The sequence below is a fragment of the Eschrichtius robustus genome, chromosome 1, assembly GCF_028021215.1.
Source record: "Eschrichtius robustus isolate mEscRob2 chromosome 1, mEscRob2.pri, whole genome shotgun sequence".
Taxonomy (NCBI): domain Eukaryota; kingdom Metazoa; phylum Chordata; class Mammalia; order Artiodactyla; family Eschrichtiidae; genus Eschrichtius; species Eschrichtius robustus.
Window position 1 is genome coordinate 162,802,535 of NC_090824.1, and position 20,008 is coordinate 162,822,542.

At 52.3% G+C, this 20,008-nt stretch overlaps 2 protein-coding genes across 8 annotated transcripts in view; one reads left to right on the forward strand and one right to left on the reverse strand.

Moving 5' to 3' along the window:
• Window positions 1–973: 973 nt before the first annotated feature.
• Window positions 974–18,360, reverse strand: IDH2 (isocitrate dehydrogenase (NADP(+)) 2). 6 transcript variants are annotated; one of them, XM_068557779.1, is made up of 11 exons: window positions 18,110–18,360; window positions 8,495–8,586; window positions 7,331–7,496; window positions 5,592–5,752; window positions 5,364–5,507; window positions 4,262–4,398; window positions 3,923–4,074; window positions 2,308–2,420; window positions 2,037–2,134; window positions 1,851–1,943; window positions 974–1,371 (listed from the first exon to the last, which is right to left on the reverse strand). In XM_068557779.1, the coding sequence occupies exons 1-11, from the start codon at window positions 18,222–18,224 to the stop codon at window positions 1,284–1,286; spliced, it is 1,359 nt and encodes a 452-aa protein (XP_068413880.1). In that variant the 5' UTR covers window positions 18,225–18,360; the 3' UTR covers window positions 974–1,283. The 6 variants fall into 6 exon arrangements, with proteins under 6 accessions (XP_068413880.1, XP_068413896.1, XP_068413885.1 ...); XM_068557795.1 differs by having other exon boundaries at window positions 18,273–18,291; XM_068557784.1 differs by lacking the exon at window positions 18,110–18,360 and adding an exon at window positions 9,743–9,835.
• The window catches only part of SEMA4B (semaphorin 4B), a 93,136-nt gene continuing 91,266 nt past the window's right edge, over window positions 18,139–20,008 (forward strand). The window contains exon 1 of one of the 2 annotated variants that reach the window (XM_068557766.1): window positions 18,139–18,212. The gene's annotated coding sequence lies outside the window, so the exon portion shown is untranslated. The remainder of the gene's footprint in view (window positions 18,213–20,008) is intronic. The other variant, XM_068557749.1, reaches the window with a different exon arrangement.

A 20,008-nucleotide genomic window follows, 5' to 3' on the forward strand; every position in this document is an offset into this window, starting at 1 on the left:
CGGAAACCTTGAGCTGCCCCCCAGGAGTTGGGCCAGCCAGAGCCAGCACGCCAGCTTTTCCTCCTAGAGCACCGGGAGTCCAGTGATTACTGAGGAAGAGTGGTCTTAGCACAGAAGGCGGCTGTCAGTGGAGGTGGGCAGCTAGAGCCCATCTCAAAGCTACCAAGGCTCCCAGCTATCGGGTTTCAGAATACATGAGAGCCCACCCAAATTTGGGAAATGGACTTTGGGTTGCCAAGTATTTATTTTCTCAAGTCAAGGTGACACAACTCAGGAATTCCCTGGTGGTCCAGTGGTTAGTACTCCGTGCTTTCACTGCAGATCCTGGTCAGGGAACCAAGACCCAGCAAGCCATGCGGCCAAAAAAAAGACACAACTCTTCCCCAGGACATTTTTAACACCAAAAGTAGAACATAATCCCTGAATAAAGGATAGCCCTTTAAATTGGATCTGTTCAGCTTTATAGCAACTTTATAAACTTACTTTTCCAAGTTTTTCCACAGAATGGTGAAGAAGAACCCAAGTCTGGGACTCACTAGCCTGGACCACATGGGGGCCCCACTCACAGGCCCAGGCCCAAGTCCCAGGCAGCCGTGGGGAAGAGAACTGAGGCGGCTACTGTGCGGGACCTGTTTTGAGGACTGAGAAACAGGCAAATAAAGAGGTCTGGGCACGTTTAGAAAGTTAAAACTATCAAAGAAAAAAATAAATAAAAATATAACTGTTCTCTGTCGGAAGTGACAATCTCAAAATGAAAAAGAGGATACAGAAGCCAGATCGTGCTAGGAAATTCCAGGGAACCCACAGGCCTTCTGCCTGGTCCCCTCCCCCCGGTGGCCCCCTGACTGGACAGAGGCCTGCTGTGGCCCGAGGCACCCCGGTCAGCCCCTGGGGGAATCCGCCAGCCCTTTGAGGGCTTCTGCCTCTAGGCCCCAGCTGCCTCCTTCCCCTCAGGGACAAACACAGCAGACTGTTTTGTGAAGAGCTTTTTAGTAGCTAAATATGGCACCATGTGTTCCGAGGGCAATATAAATTACAGTATGCAAAACATACCACTGGCTGAGGTAAAACACACTGTTCCTGCCTCACGTCACCATGAGGGGAAACACAGATACTTTTAAAAACATCTCGCTTATTAAAAAAAGTGTCCCCTAGAAAGGCCTCCAAAGAGGGGTTGTGAGGCTCACCCTCCACGGCGGGGCGTGTCGGGGTTGGAGGGGACCTGTGGCCACCCGCTCGGCTCCAGCCCTGCCGCCACGGCAGCCAGCAGCGCTCCCACCCCGCTACTGCTGGCCCAGAGCTTTGTCCAGGTTGCTCTTGATGGTGTCCAGGAAGTCCGAGGTGTTCAGGAAGTGCTCGTTCAGCTTCACACTGTCAAGAGAGCACCTGCACGTGAGGGCCGCTCCGGCCGGGCCCTCCCAGGGCAGAGCCTGAGCTCAGGCATCCAGACGGCAGCCCCCTCGTGCGGTCATGGGGAGGTCTACAGGCCAGAGGCTACCTAGAGCCAACTGTCAAGAGGCCACAGCAAACTCAGCAGGAACCCCGTAAGGCCTGTCTTTGCTTTTCCAGGTGAATGGGCAACTAGGTACAAGCTCTCTGGGGAGAAGCTGGGAGATGGGTGCAGCAGGGGATGGAAACATTCTGAGCAGCTAGCCTCAGGGATGGGGACCCACTCACTGGGCCTGGTGTGAGGAGGCTGGCCCGAGCCATCCCCCAGGGCCATGGACCTGTCCTGCCCCTGGCAGCTAAGCCAACTCAGGAGGAGGCCTCTAAGAAGGACCCTGAGCTTCTTTCCACCTGACCCCGAGGTCCCAGAAGGCCAGCCCTGCCCTCTACCCCAGGCCACCCACTTGCTGAGGCCATGGATGCAGCCCGCCAGGTCCTTGGTCATGGCTCCACTCTCCACTGTCTCGACGCACACCTTCTCCAGGGTCTGGGCAAACCTGCAGGGGACAGGGCAGAGTGAGACCCCGGCTGTGCAGAGCCAGGGCCCAGAACCTGCCCAGAACCAGCTCAGGCCCTCCCTCTGCACTCACCTGATCAGGTCCTGGTTTCCGTCCAACTTCCCCCGGTGCTCCAGGCCACGCGTCCAGGCAAAGATGCTGGCGATAGGGTTGGTGCTGGTAGGCCGGCCCTGGGGGAAGGGGTCGCAGGGGGATGAAGAGTCAACCAGCCAACAAGAGGGCCACCTGGACACAGCTGCCCACCTTTAGACTGAAAGGACTGGGCCCGTGCTCCCAGCCCTCAGGGCCAGTGGGCTCGGGCCCCGGGGGCAGATGGACATGCGGCCACGGTCCTCGCACTCACCTTCTGGTGCTCCCGATAGTGGCGGGTGACCGTCCCATGAGCAGCCTCAGCCTCAATGGTCTTCCCATCCGGGCAGACCAGCACAGACGTCATCAGGCCAAGGGAGCCAAAGCCTGGAGAGTAGGAAGACCTCCTCTCAGTGCCGGCACCTTTCCTCAGGCCACTGGGGTTGAGCCCACCTGCCCTCCTGCTGTTGTAGCTGCTTCCTTGCTTATGTCTCCACCCACCCCCACCTATAACTGGGAGGACAGAGACTGTTTCAGGCTTGTCTACCCTTGTCCTGGGTCTCCAGGGCCCAGTACAGGGCAGAGGGGCACTCAGAGGTGGCTGTCATCAGCCTGTTAGCATAATTCTACATCCCCTACCTCCAGGTGCCCCTGAGTCTATGGGCCCCCAGGGCATAAGATCCCCCCAAATTCTGCCCACCCACCCTGGCTGGTGACCAGGAGGCTCATTCAAGCAGAAAGAATAAAGCCTGCAGCCAGCTATTTCACAGTGATCTCTTTATCTGCTCTTTCAGGCCACTTTAAAGCTTTGTGATTTATTTCCAAGTTTTCCCAAATCCAGATGTCAACCTTTTCTGTGGCCAAGGTCTCCTAGTTTTCAAAAGCACCCCACAGCACCAAAATAAGAATTCTGAATGCCCAAGAAAGAAAAAGTGGGCAACTTCTAGAGGAAAATTATTTGTGTAAGAATTTTTGCTGTTGGGGCAGAGAAAGGGGGAATCCCTTCTCCATTTGCACCTGGGACCTTCACACTCACCAATCTCCATACACTTAAGGGTACCTTTCATGCCTTTCTCTTGTCTGCTAGGGCTTTTCATGCTCCCATCCTAGATGGGAATTGTTCTAGTGAGAGGATCACACCAAACTTTTCAAAATAAAGTCAAAGGTTTTTATAAAGCAGAGACCCTCTGCCTTTTCAGCACAACCTGGCGTGGGCTTCACTTTTCTCATCAGGAGCTAGACCTCGCCCCCTCTCACAGAGCCTGGTTTCTCTTCCACTCGCTATGGATACATGTTGCCTCCTCCCACTATCTTTCCCGCTCTCATTCCCAATACAATTGGGCTATTTCCTTCTGTTCTTCCCTAACGGCTTCACGCAGGCTTTCTGCTGCAACCCAACTTGTGTTTCAGGATGCTCTGGGGCCTGGGGGTTTGCCATCATCCCCAATATTCTCCTACATCCAAAAGGTTTACTGTGCAAAACAAATTCTCTGTAATTTAAAAAGCATCCGGTTGTGCTTACTCCCCTTTTTCTACTAGAGCCAAACCTAGTCCAAACCTGGAGCCAAGCAGAGTCACTTGGCCCTTTCATGGACAGGAACAACCTCAGGGCTAACACATCTAGCCCTTTAGGACCTGAATTCCTATGTCCTCCTTCCTCTGGAATGGCAGCCTTAGTAATACCCCAGTCCAAAGCTAACTTAGGATCCTTCCTCACTCAGACACCAGGGAGCCCCTGGCCCCTGCTGTCCACAGGAGACCCCGGAATGAGCAGGCAAGCCCCAGCCCTGCTGATCCACTAGAGAAATGTTCTCCCCAAAGGAGAAAATCCCCCCAGCTAGGGAAAAACAACAGTCCATCCCCACAGGGAGCAGGTGCTGCCAGCGTACCCTGGGCCAGGATGTCTGACTGCACATCTCCGTCATAGTTCTTGCAGGCCCACACAAAGCCGCCCGAAGACTTGAGGACCTGAGCCACCATGTCGTCAATGAGGCGGTGCTCGTACCAGATCTTATTCTTGTCGAACTCGGTCCGGTAGTGCCTGGGAGCAAAAGGGCCTGTTGTGGGGAGAGGGCGGGAGGCTGACAGGTTGGGGATCCCTCCCTGAGCCTCAGAGCTGAGACAGATGCACTGGGACAGCCATCTCCCTGGGTGGGTAAGGGCGGCTGAGGGGACAGGGAAGAAGGGCCATGGCGTCCCTGAGAAGTATTAAAGGGAGAGGCCATTACTTCTCAAAGATCTCCTGGAAGATGTCCTTGAAGCGCCCGTCATAGGCTTTCAGAATGGTGTTCTTGGTGCTCATGTAGAGTGGCCACTTCTTCTGGATGGCATACTGGAAGCAGCTGTGCGCAAAACCCGAGATGGACTGCAGGGAGAGAGAGGTCAGAGAGAGGTCCCTGGTGTAGTCCCCCAGGGCGGGCGCAGGCCCTGGGAACGGCATCCCTTCCCTCCACAGGACCCTCGCAGGCAGCCGGGGTTAACCCAGCCTCCCTGGAGTGAGCATCTGTTGTTTCTACTGGCCCAGCATCCCCCTCCCAATTTCTGGGAGGAAGTAGCCCCACCAACTGCTTTGGAAAGCTACCACCCTCCCCACTTCTTAGACCATATGGCTGGGGTGGGGCTAATGCCCTCAGCCCACCCGCCCATCTCTAGACTTGATAGTGTGTCCTGGGCTTATCCAATCAGAGCCCTTCCTCCCCTGGGCCTCCATGATTGGCTCAGAGATGGCCATGTGACCCAGGCCTGTACTTTTGCTAGAATCATGAGCAAAAAGGCTCTTTTCTAGGACTTCCCTGGTGGTCCAGTGGTTAAGACTCCGCACTTCCACTGCAGGGGGCACGGGTTCCATCCCTGGTCCGGGAACTGAGATCCTGAATGCCACAGCGCAGCCAAGAAAAAAAGGGGGGGGCTCTTTTCTGATAGGGTAGCCAGGCTGGCAGCGATAAGCCTGGAGCTACTGGTGGCCATTTCTTCACAGCCTGAGAATGAGCCCAACCACAGAGGAAAGGAAAGCCAAGAGATGGGGGTAGGGAGGGGAAGAAGTGCTTACCCAGTTTGCTGTAAGCCAAGAGCTGACAACCAATATGCCCCCAAAGACGCACCCGAGAGTGAGTGCAGGAATGGGGGGAAGCAGGAGCATCTGGCTGGGCAGGAGTGGGACAGCCCTCCACACCGGGCCCACCGCAGGGCCCTCTGAACACACCTAAGATGCATCTGCTCTCAGGCCTCAGACCTTCAGGCCACCGATGCAGGAATAGTCAGAACCACCAACCCGATGTGGCCGGAGACAGAGACAGGCGTGGGGGAGGGAGCCGGGGAGCCGCTGCTCACCTCATCCGTGTTGTACATGCCCATGCCCACGCCACCAGCAGGGAAGTTGTACACCTCCCACTCCTTAGCGCCGCTGCCGTCCTTTGGGGTGAAGACGATCTTGAATGTGCCGGCCCGGTCAGCCACAAAGTCTGTGGCCTTGTACTGCAGAGGTGAGAGGATGGCTCAGGCCAAGTGCTCCAGATGCGGGACCCAGGCCCTTGGAGCCCCACTCCCACCGTGGCCGACCTGGTCGCCGTGGGCGTGCCTGCCAATGGTGATGGGCTTGGTCCAGCCAGGGACGAGGCGTGGGATGTTTTTGCAGATGATGGGCTCCCGGAAGACAGTCCCCCCGAGGATGTTCCGGATGGTTCCATTGGGACTCTTCCACATCTTCTTCAGCTTGAACTCTATGAGGACAAAGATGAAGTGGCCCCACTGCGGCCCCCACCTTCCAACCAGAATTTGAACCCCAAGCAAGAACATAGCCAGATGGGGGTCCTAAAAATCATTTGGGGGGAAGCAGCAGAGTCTAGAGTGTGCACGTGGGCTCCCCAATCAGATTTCCTGGCTTCAAGGTCCAGCTGTGGCACCACCTCTGACTGTCAGCCTTAGGCAAGTGGCTGAACTTAAGCCATAAAATGAAATTGTTGATAAAACACCTGGCCTTTTGGGTTGTTGTGAGGATTAAATGCATGCATGTGTAAAGTACCTAGAACAGTGGCTGGCACATGGTAAGGGCTCTGTCAGTTATTTTATATATATATATATATATATACTTTTTTTTTTTTTTTGGCTGCACCGGGTCTTAGTTGCGGCACGCAGGATCTTCGTTGCCACATGCAGGATCTTCAGTTGCAGCATGCAGGATCTTTAGTTGCGGCATGCATGTGGGATCTAGTTCCCTGACCAGGGATTGAACCTGCGCCCCCTGCATTGGGAGCATGGAGTCTTAGCTACTGGACCACCAGGGAAGTCCCCTCTGTCAGTTATTATTATTCCCACATCACACCTGGACTTAACTGTCTGATGAAGCTGGCAGTGTACGGCCTCACTCCAGACGCTCTGGTTCTGGCCCCAGCACTGCCACTCACTGCCGGGTTCAGCCTAAATTACTGACTGTGACCCTCTGCTTCCTTGTCCATAAAGTGGGGATGTATAAATCTCAGGGTTCAGGAGAAATAAAAGAAAACCAGCTGAAAGAGCTTAGCACTAAAATGATTCCATACCCTAAGGTTGGGAACAACCTGCATGACAGGAGGAGGCCTGCAGAGTTTGGAGATGTGTCTTGAAGGTTTCCTTCAGGCCCCTCATACTGCAGGAAGTGGGGAGACAGAACTCTGCAAGCTTTGAAACCACCCTTTCTTGAATTTCCCAAACCCGGATCCTTTACCCACACACTGGTGCCATTTCATGGAACCCTCGAGAGCAGCCCCCAGAACTGAGGACCAGCAGCCAGTCCAAGCCTGGTGGGGCAACTCTCTGAGACCACTCCACGGCCACAGAGGCAGAGGCAGACCTGCAGTGCCAAGACAGTGGCGGGACACAAGGGACGTTCCGAGGCTCTGAAGGACACAGGCCTGACACCCAGCACTACCCTGGACAGAGGGGGCCCCAGAGTCTCTCTGTAAACCTGCCTGCAAAGCAGTCCAGGAGGCCAGGGGGGCAGGCTGCCCAAAGAGGCTGTCCTCACTGTGACAGTGTCAGCATCAGCTTCCTCCTTCTCCTCTCTGTGACCGGTGACACCCACACTGGCCAGAGGCACACGGCACAGCAGAAACACCACCAGCCTGGGAGCAGGGGACACAGACCCTGGCCCCAGCTTTGCCACCCCCAACTGTGGAACTTAGGCCAGCCCTCAACCTCCCCTCCCCAGCCTCCTCCACAGGAACCTTGGAGGCTCCGCTGTGTGCTGGGCATTCGCAGGGAGACCAGGGTCACGTCCCAGCCCCCACTGTCCCAGCCGCCCGCCCCCGCGCCCCTCGCACCTTCCACACGGGCCTCGTCAGGGGTGATGGTGGCACACTTGACAGCCACGCTGTACTTCTGGGTGGCCAGCGCGGAGTCGATGGTGACCTGATCGTTGGTCTGGTCACGGTTTGGAAGCCCCAGGTCAAAATACTTGAGCTGGACGTCCACATGGGGCAGGATGAGCTAGAGACAGACGGCCGGGACCTGGCATCAGCCCAGATGACTGACTCAGGGGCGTGTGGGGATGGTGGCAGGGGACACCCCGTCAGGGCGGGGAAGAGGAAAGGCCAGCGGAAGGCTGGCCAAAGCTGGCAAGAGGCCGGGGCTCTGGAGAGAGGCCGGCAGACCAGGCTGCAGCCCCTCGGAGGGCTCATCCCCTAGCATGAACCACAGCCCCCCTGCGGTGGCCCATCAATTCAGCCAAACCCCAACTCCAAGTGCATCTAGGGTTCTCTATAAAGCGGGTTCCCTCTTCTTCCCCACTCAGAAGTGGTGATTCTCAACCTTCTTCTTGGGGACAGGCACATGGACAATGTGCTCTCCCAGGCAGACCCAGCCCACAGCGATTTCGGAGAAGCCAAGCAGCCACCCTGGGAACCGTCTGCCATGGTGGCTCAAACATATCACTGTCCTCCAACAGACCCCACGCCACGACTCGCGATGACATCCTTGAACCGCTAAGGAAAGGTTAATGATGTGGTCCCCCCGCACGCCGGCCCTGTTCCTCTTTCACTCCCTCAAGGAAGCACATAGGAATGCAGGAGATCAAGATGATATATTCAACTATACTCCAATAAAAAATAAATTAAAAAAAAAGAAAAGAAGAAACTCCCAAAGGATAGTCAACTCATGCTGAAACACGAGTTTGTTTGAAAAAACAAAACAAACGAAAAAAAACAAAAAAACGACATGATACAGGGTCAGGCTTGAATGTGCACACATTTTTAAAAACATGCTGGCTTTGGCACCAGCACGTGACACAGATGTCTGCGGACAGTCCCCTGCCTGACGTCATAAGAGCCATGAGTGGTCTGGACATGACAGAAGGGTGTACGGAAGGGGAAAAACAGGACTGCTCCTGCCCACCAGGGTGACGGGTGAACCCTGGGGACCCAAAGTGGGGACTGAACACTGAGCCCGGCCGGCCATGTGGAAGGCCGCCCACTTCGGGAGGGAACTACCTTCTCCTTGATGAACTGCCAGATAATATGGGTCATCTCATCGCCGTCCATCTCCACCACTGGCTTCGCCACCTTGATCCTCTTGTTGGCATCTAGGACCAGACACACATAGCACATCACAGCCCTGGGGAGGCTGGTGGGGGAGCCCCTCTCCTCTCCGGCCTGACCCACCCTTCACCATGGAGGAAGGAGTGTCAGCCAGGGCCCAGCTGCCCAGCATTCACTCCCCCTCCTGCAGGAGCAGCTCCGGGACCACCCGGGGGAGCTGGATCCCCCATTGAGTCTGGCCAGCTGGGACTAGCCAGATGCCAGCCTGGCCAGTCAGATCCTTTCCCCTGGAACCTGACAGCAGAGGAGACCAACACAGAGAATGAGAGCCAGCTGGGGTCACCTTGTCAAGCAGCAAGCCGGGCAGAGGTTGCCTTCGGCTGCTGCCACCCAGTTCCCCAGGGCAGCCCAGAATCCCCTCTTGTCCAATCCCTGCAATTCTATGAGCTACCCCGTGTCCTTCCAAAAACTTCCTCTAACTGTTGCTTGCAACCTGAGAGCCCGACTAACATGAAGTGAGGAGGGAAACTGTATAGATCCCCTCCCATGGGCCTGAGGGTGTACCACACCCTTCACATTTAATCCTCTGAACCACTCCCAAGGGGAGTACAGTAAGTCCCCTACATACGAACCCTCAAGTTGTGAACTTTCAAAGATGTGAACGTGCATTCGCATGTCCAGTCACGTAAGTTAGCTCATGTGTCTGGTGTACATTGTCACATGCTCGCATCCTCTACAAGTGGGTGTGCTTTTGTGTACTTTACTGTACAGTACTATACAGAGTGCAGTAGTACAGTATCTTTATTTCAAGCCCAGGATGTGAATGAGTGAAACTGCAGCTTGCCCTCTGTCTCCTATTGCTGACGGTCCTTCAGCTCTACCATCTCCCACCTCCTCTCCCTCTTCCAGTCAGTAACTTCTTGCCTGTTCACTCCATGCCAGCCCCTGGATGCCAGCTGTTGTACTGTACTACCGTACTTTTCAAGGTACTGTACTGCAAAATTAAAAATGTTTTATTTTTTGTGTTTGTTTGTTTTTTATGTATTATTTGTGTGAAAAGTATTATAAACCTATTACATTACAGTACTATATAGCCGATTTTGTTAGTTGGGTACCTAGGCTAACTTTGTTGGACTTATGAAAAATCGGACTTAGGAACACGCTCTCTGAACAGAACTCATTCATATGTAAGGGACTTACTGTATCATTATCTCCACTTTAAATGTGAGGAAATTAAGGCTCAGAGAGGTTGTCAGCTCACTGCCAAGGCTCACACAGCTTGAAAACAGCAGATCCAGGAAGATCCACACCTTCCTTGATGGGCACCTGGGAATGGAATGCAGAAGCCCTGATCCACGCAGGCTCAGGTTCACCAGTTCTGCCAGAGATGCATCAAAGGACTGGACGAGTGACTGATCCAGGCCCAGGGAGATGGTGGAGGAGGAAACAGGAGCTGGTGGAGGCTCCTGAAGGAAAGTCTGACTCATGAGAAAAACCAACAGTCTGGGAAGTGAATTCCAAACAAAACTCAAGAAAATCGTCCATGGGACTTCCCTGGAGGTCCAGTGGTTATGACTCCGTGCTTCCAATGCAGGGGGCGCGTGTTCAATGCCCGGTCGGGGAACTGAGATCCCATATGCCGTGGGGCACGGATCAAAAAAAAAGAAAGAAAATGGCCCGTCCAATTTATCAGTGCAGGCTGCCGTGGGTGAGGCTTATTGACCCTTAACCTGCAGCAGGGGCACCCAAGCACCAGCATGTGCCTCTGGCCACAGCCTTGGAAGAAACAGCAGCTGCAGAGCACGGCAACAAGATCTATGTGAAACCTACAACCCCGCCTCAGTCACCCCAGGAAGTGTCACCTTCTGCTGAACCCCAGATGAAAGCAGGGCCCTGTCCCCAAAGGGGCCCTCCTCAGCCCTTACTTAGGGCCCATTTAGCCTTATGTTACACACAGTCCTTACAGATGTAGCTATGGGTCTTTCACCTCACCGAAGATTAGACACAGCAAATCAGAAGAGGGGACAGGATGAAAACCCCAAGTGACATCTGCTAGGCTGACAGCAAGGGACAGAAGCCTGTGAAAAGCAGGCCTAGAAAAATGAAGAAGCATGGCTACCTAGGCTCATGAAAACAAAAGTGACCAAAGCCCAAAAGACCCCAAACACATCACTGTCCTACGAAACACACCACTGCCATGACTCATGATGACATCCCGACCCACTAAGAAAGAGGTGAATTATGTGCAGCAGAATGACTCACTTTCCAAAGATGTGCAAACAGATTTTTTTTTTTTTAAATCTAAAAAGGAAGAAAAATGAGACCCAGGAAGCATGGCTTGTGTCAGGGTCAGGATAGGCCTCACCTGTGTCCCAGGGCCCTGGCTCAAGTGCAGCCTCTGGACGCCCTTGTGGGCCATAAGTAGAGAAGCAGACAGCAAACACAGACTCAAAATATTTCATTCCCCAGAAAACATGGTGGACACGGCTGACACTGCTTCAGCTCTTCCCAAGATGCAGTGGGGACTTCGGACCCAAGCTACTAAATTCCTTCAGCATTTCTGGTCTAAAGCTTGAGTGGAAAGAGCTTTAGGACCTGCAGAAAGTCTGTTGGGCTGTTGCGAGCTAGCTTAGTTTTTAGGAGCATCTTCTATGAGTTAATGTGATGAGAGCCAATCAATTTTTTTTTTTAATGTACCAAACCTACAGTAATTAAGTTCCCTAAGTACAGATCCATTTGGGGCCAGTCCTAAAGGGTTCAGCCTCGGCCTGGGCTCTGCTCAAGCTTTGGGCTTCAGGCCCAGCAGCTGGTGTCTTTGGACACCACACTCCTCGATGGGGGAGCTCAATATCAAGATCACAGCAGGCAGCCTTCCCAGCTGTGCATGCAGGTGTCAAACCCTCAGAGACCACAGAGCCCACTTATTTACAACCAGGTGCTAAGGGTAAGCACCCCTTCCTGAAACACCTAAACACAACAATGCCTGTCCTCAAAGAGTGAGTATGGAAGGGAAAACCTATCAGTAATGGAGAGAGCAAGCAGTGCTGTTATCAAAGTCAGGTGTGCAGCCTCCCTCAAAGCAACTTCCCAGAGGAGCTGGGGACTGGGGGTGGTGATGTGAGCCATAGCAGCAGAGGCTCATTTTATTTGGACCAGGTCGTAGGTTTTTTTTAGTGTTGATTGGTGACCAAGGCTTAAAAATCAGGCAATTTCAACAACAACAAAAAAACAAATAACCTGATTAATAAATGGGCAAAGGACTTGAATAGATATTTCTCCAAAAATGGTCAATACGCTCATAAAAAGATGTTCAACGTCACTGATCATTAGGGAAATGCAAATCAAAACCGCAATGAGATACCACTTCACACCCATTAGGATACCTACTATCAAAAAAACCCAAAAAACAAAAGACAAAAACACATAAAGTAACAAATGGTGGCGAGGATGTAAAGAAACTGGAACCCTTGTGCGTTGCTCGTGAGAATGTAAAATGGTGCAGTCACTATGGAAAACAGTATGATGGTTCCTCAAAAAAATTAAAAAATAATTAAAAGCAGGGTCTCAAAAAGATATTTGTATACACCCATGTTCATAACAATTATTCACAATAGCCAAGAGGTGGAAGCAACCCAAGTGTCCACCAACAGATGAATGGATAAACAAAATGTGATATGAACCTTCAAGAGGAGAATAGGACTCTGGGAACTAACCCAGGAAACTTAAGAAAAACTTCCCTCCAAAAAGTTAAACTATGTTCATGATTCCAAGTTTTTTTTCCAAAACTGGGCTCCCCACCACTTCAACATGGTTATACTTGCTTTGAAACTAAAAAAGGAAGTGCTTCCATGTTTTAGTGATGGATCTGGACCTACCCTCAATAGCTTTTGCCGCTTGTTCTTTTGTTTCAAACTCCACAAAGACAAATTCCCTTTGGATCACCAGTAGACTTATAATGCAGTATACTTATATAAACAACATCACCACCTTTCCCAAATACGTCGTTTGTTTGTTTTTTGAAGAAGATCTTTTAATTAAAAAAGCTTCTCTGTTATTTTTAATTACATGCATTATTACTTTCGGTAATTACAATGCAGTTAAACAGCAACAGAGACTTATTTAACCCATTCACTCAAACTGTGGACCTCATAAGCTGTAACACCTAAAACAATTCTCTATCAGCATATGATAAAACCTTAGGGTGCTTGCTCCTGCGGACACTTTATGTATTACCCAAATACTTTTTCAATCCAGCTGTGATTAACATTTTTGGGAAATAACTCATGATAAATTAGAAACAGTATTAAATATGTAAGGATTTAATAACTATATCACCTAAGCTTTTCACAATTCCTATACCTTACTCAGAAGGTCAATATATTTTAACTTGAATATTTTTTTTAATGTGCTATATACAGACAATGGGATCTTATTCAGCCTTAAAAAGGAAGGAATGCTGACACACTATACAACATGGAAGAACCGTGAGGGCATTCTGCTAAGTGAAACAAGCCAGTCACAAAAAAACAAATACTGTCTGATTCCACTTATATGAGGTACCTAGAGTGGTCAAAATTATAGAAGCAGAAAGAAGAATGGTGGTTTCCAAGGGCTGCAGGGGAGGGGAGGAAGGGGAGTTGTTTAATGGGTACAGAGTTTCAGTTCTGCAAGATGAAAAAGCTGCGGAGATCGCTGAACAACAATGTGAATGTATTTTACACTGCTGAACTGCACACATAAAAATGATTAAGATGGAAATTTTTGTTATGCATTTTTTACCACAATAAAAAATAAGAAATTTAAAAATTATTTAATGTTTAATTTAAACCAGTTCCCCCACAAAAAAAAAAAAAAAAAAAAAAAACTGAGAAGATTTTACATAAAAATCCAGTCCCTCTTAAAGAATGAGTCGCTTCGTCCCACTGAGCCCGCGCTCACTCCTGGCAAGGATGAAGGATGGGCTGGTATGAGGACAGCCTCTCGCTCCATTCCAGGCCTGCCATGTGCCCTCCAGAGTGCCCCAAGGCATCGGATTTTGAGACCTTGTCTGTTGTTTAGCCACTATGGTGGAGACACCCACACCGTCTGCCCCTCTCTGGGAGACAAGAGGTGACAGGTGACCTGAAATCCAAAGAACAGTGGCTGGGCCTCCCTGAAGGCCTCCTAGGGACAGCCACCATGAAATCTTCAGATGACAGGCTGCACAAACACTGTCCTCTTGGCCAGGGTGTGGGATGGAATTACATCAGTCACAAGAGGCCAACTCCTAGCACCGAACACCAAGTAAGGATTTCAAAACCCATCCCCAGGGACTTCCCTGGTGATGCAGTGGATAAGACTCCACGCTCCCAATGCAGGGGGCGCAGGTTTGATCCTTGGTCAGGGAACTAGATCCCACATGCATGCTGTGGCTAAGAGTTTGCATGCCACAACTAAGGAGCCTGCATGCCACAACTAAGGAGCCCTGGAACCGCAACTAAGGAGCCCACCTGCCGCAACTAAGACCCGGCACCACCAAATATGTAAATATTAAAAAATAAAAACAAAAAAAAAAACCCATCCCGGTTTCAGTATCTACTTGCTGCTCAAGTAAGTAGACCTAGCCTCCAGGCTACAGGTCCCTCCCAAGACAGCCACCCCTCCACCCCCCTGTCTACTTAACTGAACTGCTTTCATCACATTCCTACCCATGCTGCTGCCAGCAGAAGAGAGGCTGCTCAGCCAGCATGGCCCAGAAGAATGTGGGGGGAAGCCCCCAATTCCAGAGGGCTCAAGAAGGCAGGGCAGCAGTTCTGGAAGAGGCTCTAGTATTTTCTTTGGTGTCATCCTTCACTCCTCCCTTTCTCTCACACCCACATCAAAACCATCAAAAAAACTCTACTGGCTCTTCCGTCAAAATTCATCCAGAATCCACCCACCCCAGTACCGCCACCAAGGTCAAAGCCACCATGCTGGGCTTCCCTGGTGGCGCAGTGGTTGAGAATCTGCCTGCCGGTGCAGGGGACACGGGTTCGAGCCCTCGTCTGGGGGGATCCCACATGCTGCGGAGCAACTAGGCCCGTGAGCCACAACTACTGAGCCTGCGCGACTGGAGCCTGTGCTCCGCAACAAGAGAGGCCGCGATAGTGAGAGGCCCACGCACTGCGATGAAGAGTGGCCCCCGCTTGCCACAACTAGAGAAAGCCCTCGCACAGAAACGAAGACCCAACACAGCCAGAAATAAATAAATAAATAAAAATGTAAGATAATACAGACATACACTTTATAACGTGAGGTTTTTTTTTTTTTTTAATTATTTATTTATTTATTTATTTTGTCTGTGTTGGGTCTTCGTTTCTGTGCGAGGGCTTTCTCCAGTTGTGGCAAGCGGGGGCCACTCTTCATCGCAGTGCGTGGGCCTCTCACTATCGTGGCCTCTCTTGTTGCAGGGCACAGGCTCCAGATGCACAGGCTCAGTAGTTGTGGCTCACGGGCCTAGTTGCTCCGCGGCATGTGGGATCTTCCCAGACCAGGGCTCGAACCCGTGTCCCCTGCATCGGCAGGCAGATTCTCAACCACTGCGCCACCAGGGAAGCCCAGACATACACTTTATAAAAATAAAAAAAAAAAAAGCCACCATGCTCTCTTGCCAGATTCTGACTAGGGCCTCCTACCAGGTCCCTGAAGCCAGAATGCTCCTGTTAAAATGTAAATCAGGTCACAACACTCCTCTCAAAACCCTGCAAAGCCGCCTCTTTCACTCAGAGAAGGCCAAAATCCTCAAAAATGGCCTACAAGCTCCCCATGACCTCCACTGCCTGACCTCATGTCCCATCAATCGCCTTCGTGCACTCTGAGCCAGCCTTACTTTCTGCTTCTCCAACAAGCAAAGGTGCCCTCCTGCATCGTGACCTTGGCACCTGCAGCCCTCTCTTCCCCTGAACAGTAAATGGCCTGCTTCCTTCACTCCCTCAGTACTTCATTCAGTGGGGTCTTTTCTGGCAGCCCTACCCAAACTTTCACCCACACCTTCCTTGCTTATTTGTTCTCCTTAGCTCTTGTCTACTGTCTGTCCCCACATTAGAATTTAAGTTCCATAAGGGCAGAAATCTTTGTCTCTTATTCCCAGCTCTGTCCCCAGAGTGTCCCTGGCACAGTGCCTGGCACATAGTAGAAGCACAATATTTGTTGAATCCATGAATGAATGTCAAGTTATGGTCAATTCAATCTGTGGTAAGGACTGCTCTGCCATAACCTCCTCTTTGGATGAAAAGTACTCCCTCCCCTCCCCCATCCCGGGATGCATTACCACACAGAGGCCAGTGAGTCCTCACCACAAAACTGCACCGGACCATCACAAATGTACATGGGTGGCATCTCTGCCAGTCAATGGGTTTCCTGTCCTGGAGTAGCTCACAGTTTATCATGTGTTAATATTTGCAATCTGCTGGCATTTTAAACATGGTTTACAGAAGTGTAAACTCCAGGGCAGGCCACAGAGGCTGGCTTCCAGTAATCAGACAGCAGTGTCCAGCACCCCATCCTGGAATCAGTGAAAGAGGCCTCAGCCTCACCTAAAGGATCTGGAGGCAGGCCCCAAGCCTTTCTAGAGGCTTTTCCTCAAAACCTACTGGGCCTAAACACAACCACCCAAAAATAGCTCTGATGGGATAGCTGTGGTCTTATATGATGTGGATGAAACAAGGCTCAGTGGAGAACACACAACTCTACTGGTGGGTCTGCAAAACTGAACAATCACTAAATAATTTCCTCTGGAATCTAAGAGTGCAGGCAAATCACCAAGATCTGAAAAGTTAAGGGACAGGGTGAGGAAATGAAGAAGTTCCCAGACTAGGAGTTGAGCCAAGGAAGGATAGATAATTCTCCCACTGAGCAGTCTCCCTCACTTCCCCAAACTAACTTATCAGAACCACCACCAGCAGTCGCTGGAGGCCTATAAGTTGCAAAACTAGAAGGAGACACATGTGGGAATTACCTGGCAGCAAAAACACAAGAGTATTTTAGCCAAAGCATATTCTTTCCTTGTCATCAAGGGGAATGCCAAGTATTCTGTCTCCAGCAGTGTTGCCAAGTAACAAGCTAGCGGAGGTCACAATTGTACAGTCTCATGTCCAACTCAAACACCAGGCGTTCTCCTCATTAATTACCAACCCCACTTGAGGGCTTCTGGAAGGACCTGCAACTGACTGCTCTTTTCATGTGTTATCAAACTTCAGTCCTTAAAAGGGGCTTTTCCTGTTTGTGTGGGGTTTTTTGGTTTCTTTTTTTACCATCAGTGCAGAAAAAAAAAAAGGGAGAATTGGAGAATGTATCTAACTTTCACCATATTTTGCTGAAGGTGGTGCCATATGGGAAACTTTTTTGGGGACTAGGGACACTTAGAACCTCGAGTTGCAGGGCCGACTCCTTAGAGATAAATCCCATGAGTAGAAAAACAGAAATGCCCCTTTCTCCTTGAAAGGGGAGGTGGGGTGCTGGGGCTCTTCTCAGCTCTGGTCAGCTGCTCCCACACTAGGTTAAAGATTACCTACTCTAGCAGTAAGACCAGCTTGCCTGGGCCCCACCCCCTCCTCCTCACTCGAAGGAGCTGCCGGCCAGGTCTGGATAGGGGTTTCCGTGGCAACAGGCATTCGACAGAGCCAAGGGACCTACATTGTTCCCTGTCTCTCGTAGCTGGCGATGGAGAGCCAGGGGGCCGACCAATGCCAGACCCGGCAGCCTGCCTTGGTAATGGAAGTTCAGGCTAAGTCTTGCTTATTATGCCCTGCTTATTAAGACTATTGTCTTCTCTCCTAAGCAGGAAACTAAGGGTATCACAGAAGCTGTGACGAACGATTTGGGAAAGTGACATTTTGGCGGGGCTGCCAGGTCTTCCCAGTCGGGTGAGCGGGGCAGGGCCAAGGAGCAGCTCAGGAGCGGGCTGGCGAGAAGAGGCAGGTCAAGCCAAGGAGAAGCCCCAGGATGGAGCTTCAAGTGCGTCGACAAAGAAAATGGGGGCGTCCAAAGCGAAAATAAAAAGGAGGCTCCTCCAACTGTCGCGTAAAAGGCTCCAAAAATAGCTGACGAGGGCCTGACAGCGAGGAGGGATCACTGCGCGGCCGGGTGAGAAGGCAGGGGAAGTGGATACCTCCTCCTTCCCCTCCTTTATCTGAGCAGGGACCGCGCCGGCACCCTCCCTCTCTCGCGTGGAGCGGGCCAGGCGCTCCAGCACCCACTCGGTTGCTTTGTCTCCCTCCAGGGTCGCAGGGCGGGCAGAATACCCTCCGAGCCCGGCATACCCCCCGCACCCACTGCAGGAAAATCTGAGGGCGCGGGGCAGCAGGGCCGGCATCGCCCGGGCCACCAGTTGCCACCTTCCTTCAAGTCCTCCCCCCGCCCCCCGCGACCGGCACGGCCTGGAAGGTGGGGCAGGGGAGCACGTCCCCGTCCGCCGGCTCTTTGTGTGCCCTACCCCGCCGTCCCCGGCTCGCGAGCGTCCCGGGTCGCACTCGCTGGTCCCCGCCCGGAAGGACGCCACGTCGCGGTGCCAGGCGCGCACCCCGCCCGGACCCTCCTCGTGGCACTCACAGTGGCGCCGCGGCTGCTCTTGCAAGTTGGGGGATGTCAAGGCTGCCGGCGCCCAGGCCGGCCCGGAACCGGAGGCTCTACAGAACAAGCGTACAACCCGCAGGTAACCAGCCATCCCGAGCGGGTGGGGGGGTCGGACTGGCCGGCGAGCGAGCGAACGAACCGGGGTTGGCGAGATCCGAGCGCCGACCACTGCTCCCCGCTGCCTGGCGGCGGGCTACCGAGGCCTGCCAAGCGCGGGTTGACCGGGCAGGGCCGGGGCGGGACTGCCGGGGCCCGCCACCCTATTGGGCCTCGCCGGGAGGAGGCGGGGCCGGGAGGGGCCGGACTCTTCCTTGGGCCCTGCACCAGCCCGGACCCCGCCCCCGCGCCCGGCGCGCGCTTCCCAGGGCACCGCGGAAAGCTCAGCTCTACTGAAGCGAGAGAGGGGTGAGACCCACCGGGACCCGGGAGCGGGGGGTGGGAACTGGAGGATTAGGGGAGCCGTTAGCGAGGAAGAACCCTCTCTCCAGGATGCCCTATTTAAACCAGAGTGTCAATTGCTGACACATCAGCTTAAGCCCCAAAAGGCAAATCTGAACAAACTCCTGCGTCCTTCGCGTTGGCTGGGCTGAAACTCCAAGGCGCATTAACCAGTGCGCGTTCCGCGTTCTTGAACTAAGACCGTGGTCACCTCGGGTCTCCTCAAATTCGCTCTCAGATCCTCCTATCCCCTCCACGCGTTAGGTAGACTGACCCGAGTCAAGAGTTGAAATCCCTCTGCTTCTCACCAGAATGTCAAGCAGCTAGTCCTCGAAGTCATTCAGCGTAGCCAGAGTCTGTTTCCTCCTTTCCGAGATGGGAACTATAACAGCAACAGGGCTGCCAGGAGACTTGGGTGAAATAACGTATGTTAAAGACTTGGGACACACCCTGTGCTCAACGACAACCAACGATGCTTGTCAGACAGTATTCAGGCAAACGGTTCCATTTTTTGCCTGCTTTCATACAAAAGACAATACTGATTGGTTCTGCCATAAACAACCAAAGTCTCTCTCTCTCTCTCTTCACTCATCTTCTTGAAATGAGACACCAGTTGGGGCTGGGTTTTATTTAGAAAAATCTGACCCCAGCCCCCCACTTTCCCAGCTACACTGACTCACTCGAATGCTAGCCACCTCTTTCTGCCTTGTGTTCCCAGCTCTCCCCTTCATTGCCTCAGAGTCAACGTTGCCAGGTGGAGCTGGGCCAGGAAAGTGACCTTGAATTACTGACTTCAAAGCTTCCTTCTCCCTGTCTCAGCCAGGCAAAGCTACTACTTTGGCCCAGAGATCTAGTAGACTGGGCCCAAGGGGAGGCTGTTCTGGGGCCACCCCCAAAGTCTGAGGCCTCATTCAAAGGCCTAACCTTGAGCCAGCATGTCCTAGAATGACCCATTATCCCTTTCATTCTGTTCCAATTCTCTTGCTCAAAACAGAAGCAGAAGGACTTCCCTGGTGGCACAGTGGTTAAGAATCCGCCTGCCAATGCAGGGGACACGTGTTTGATCCCTGGTCTGGGAAGATACCACATGCTGCGGAGCAACTAAGCCCATGTGTCACAACTACTAAGCCTGTGCTCTAGAGCCTGCAAGCCACAACTACTGAGCCCACACGCCACAACTACTGAAGCTCGTGCGCCTAGAGCCCATGCTCCACAACAAGAGAAGCCACCACAATGAGAAGCCCACGCACCACAACGAAGAGTAGTCCCCACTTGCTGCAACTAGAGAAAGCCCGCACGCAGCAACGAAGACCCAACACAGCCAAAAAACAAAAAACATTAAAAAAAAACAAAACACAAGCAGAGACCATGGAAGCCTCTGGTATTTGGCTTTCATGCCATCCTAGTGTTATCAGGTACCAGGGCCTCGGTGTCTAT

What these genes read in the sequence shown, in the direction of transcription:
- IDH2 (XM_068557779.1), bottom strand. Translation starts at nt 18,224, where the DNA reads ATGGCTGGTTACCTGCGGGTTGTACGCTTGTTCTGTAGAGCCTCCGGT. An exon ending in GCATGTACAACACGGATGAG is followed by an intron (nt 4,399 to 5,363) that starts GTGAGCAGCGGC and finishes CTCTCCCTGCAG; the next exon opens with TCCATCTCGGGTTTTGCGCA. An exon ending in GGAAACCAGGACCTGATCAG is followed by an intron (nt 1,944 to 2,036) that starts GTGAGTGCAGAG and finishes TGTCCCCTGCAG; the next exon opens with GTTTGCCCAGACCCTGGAGA.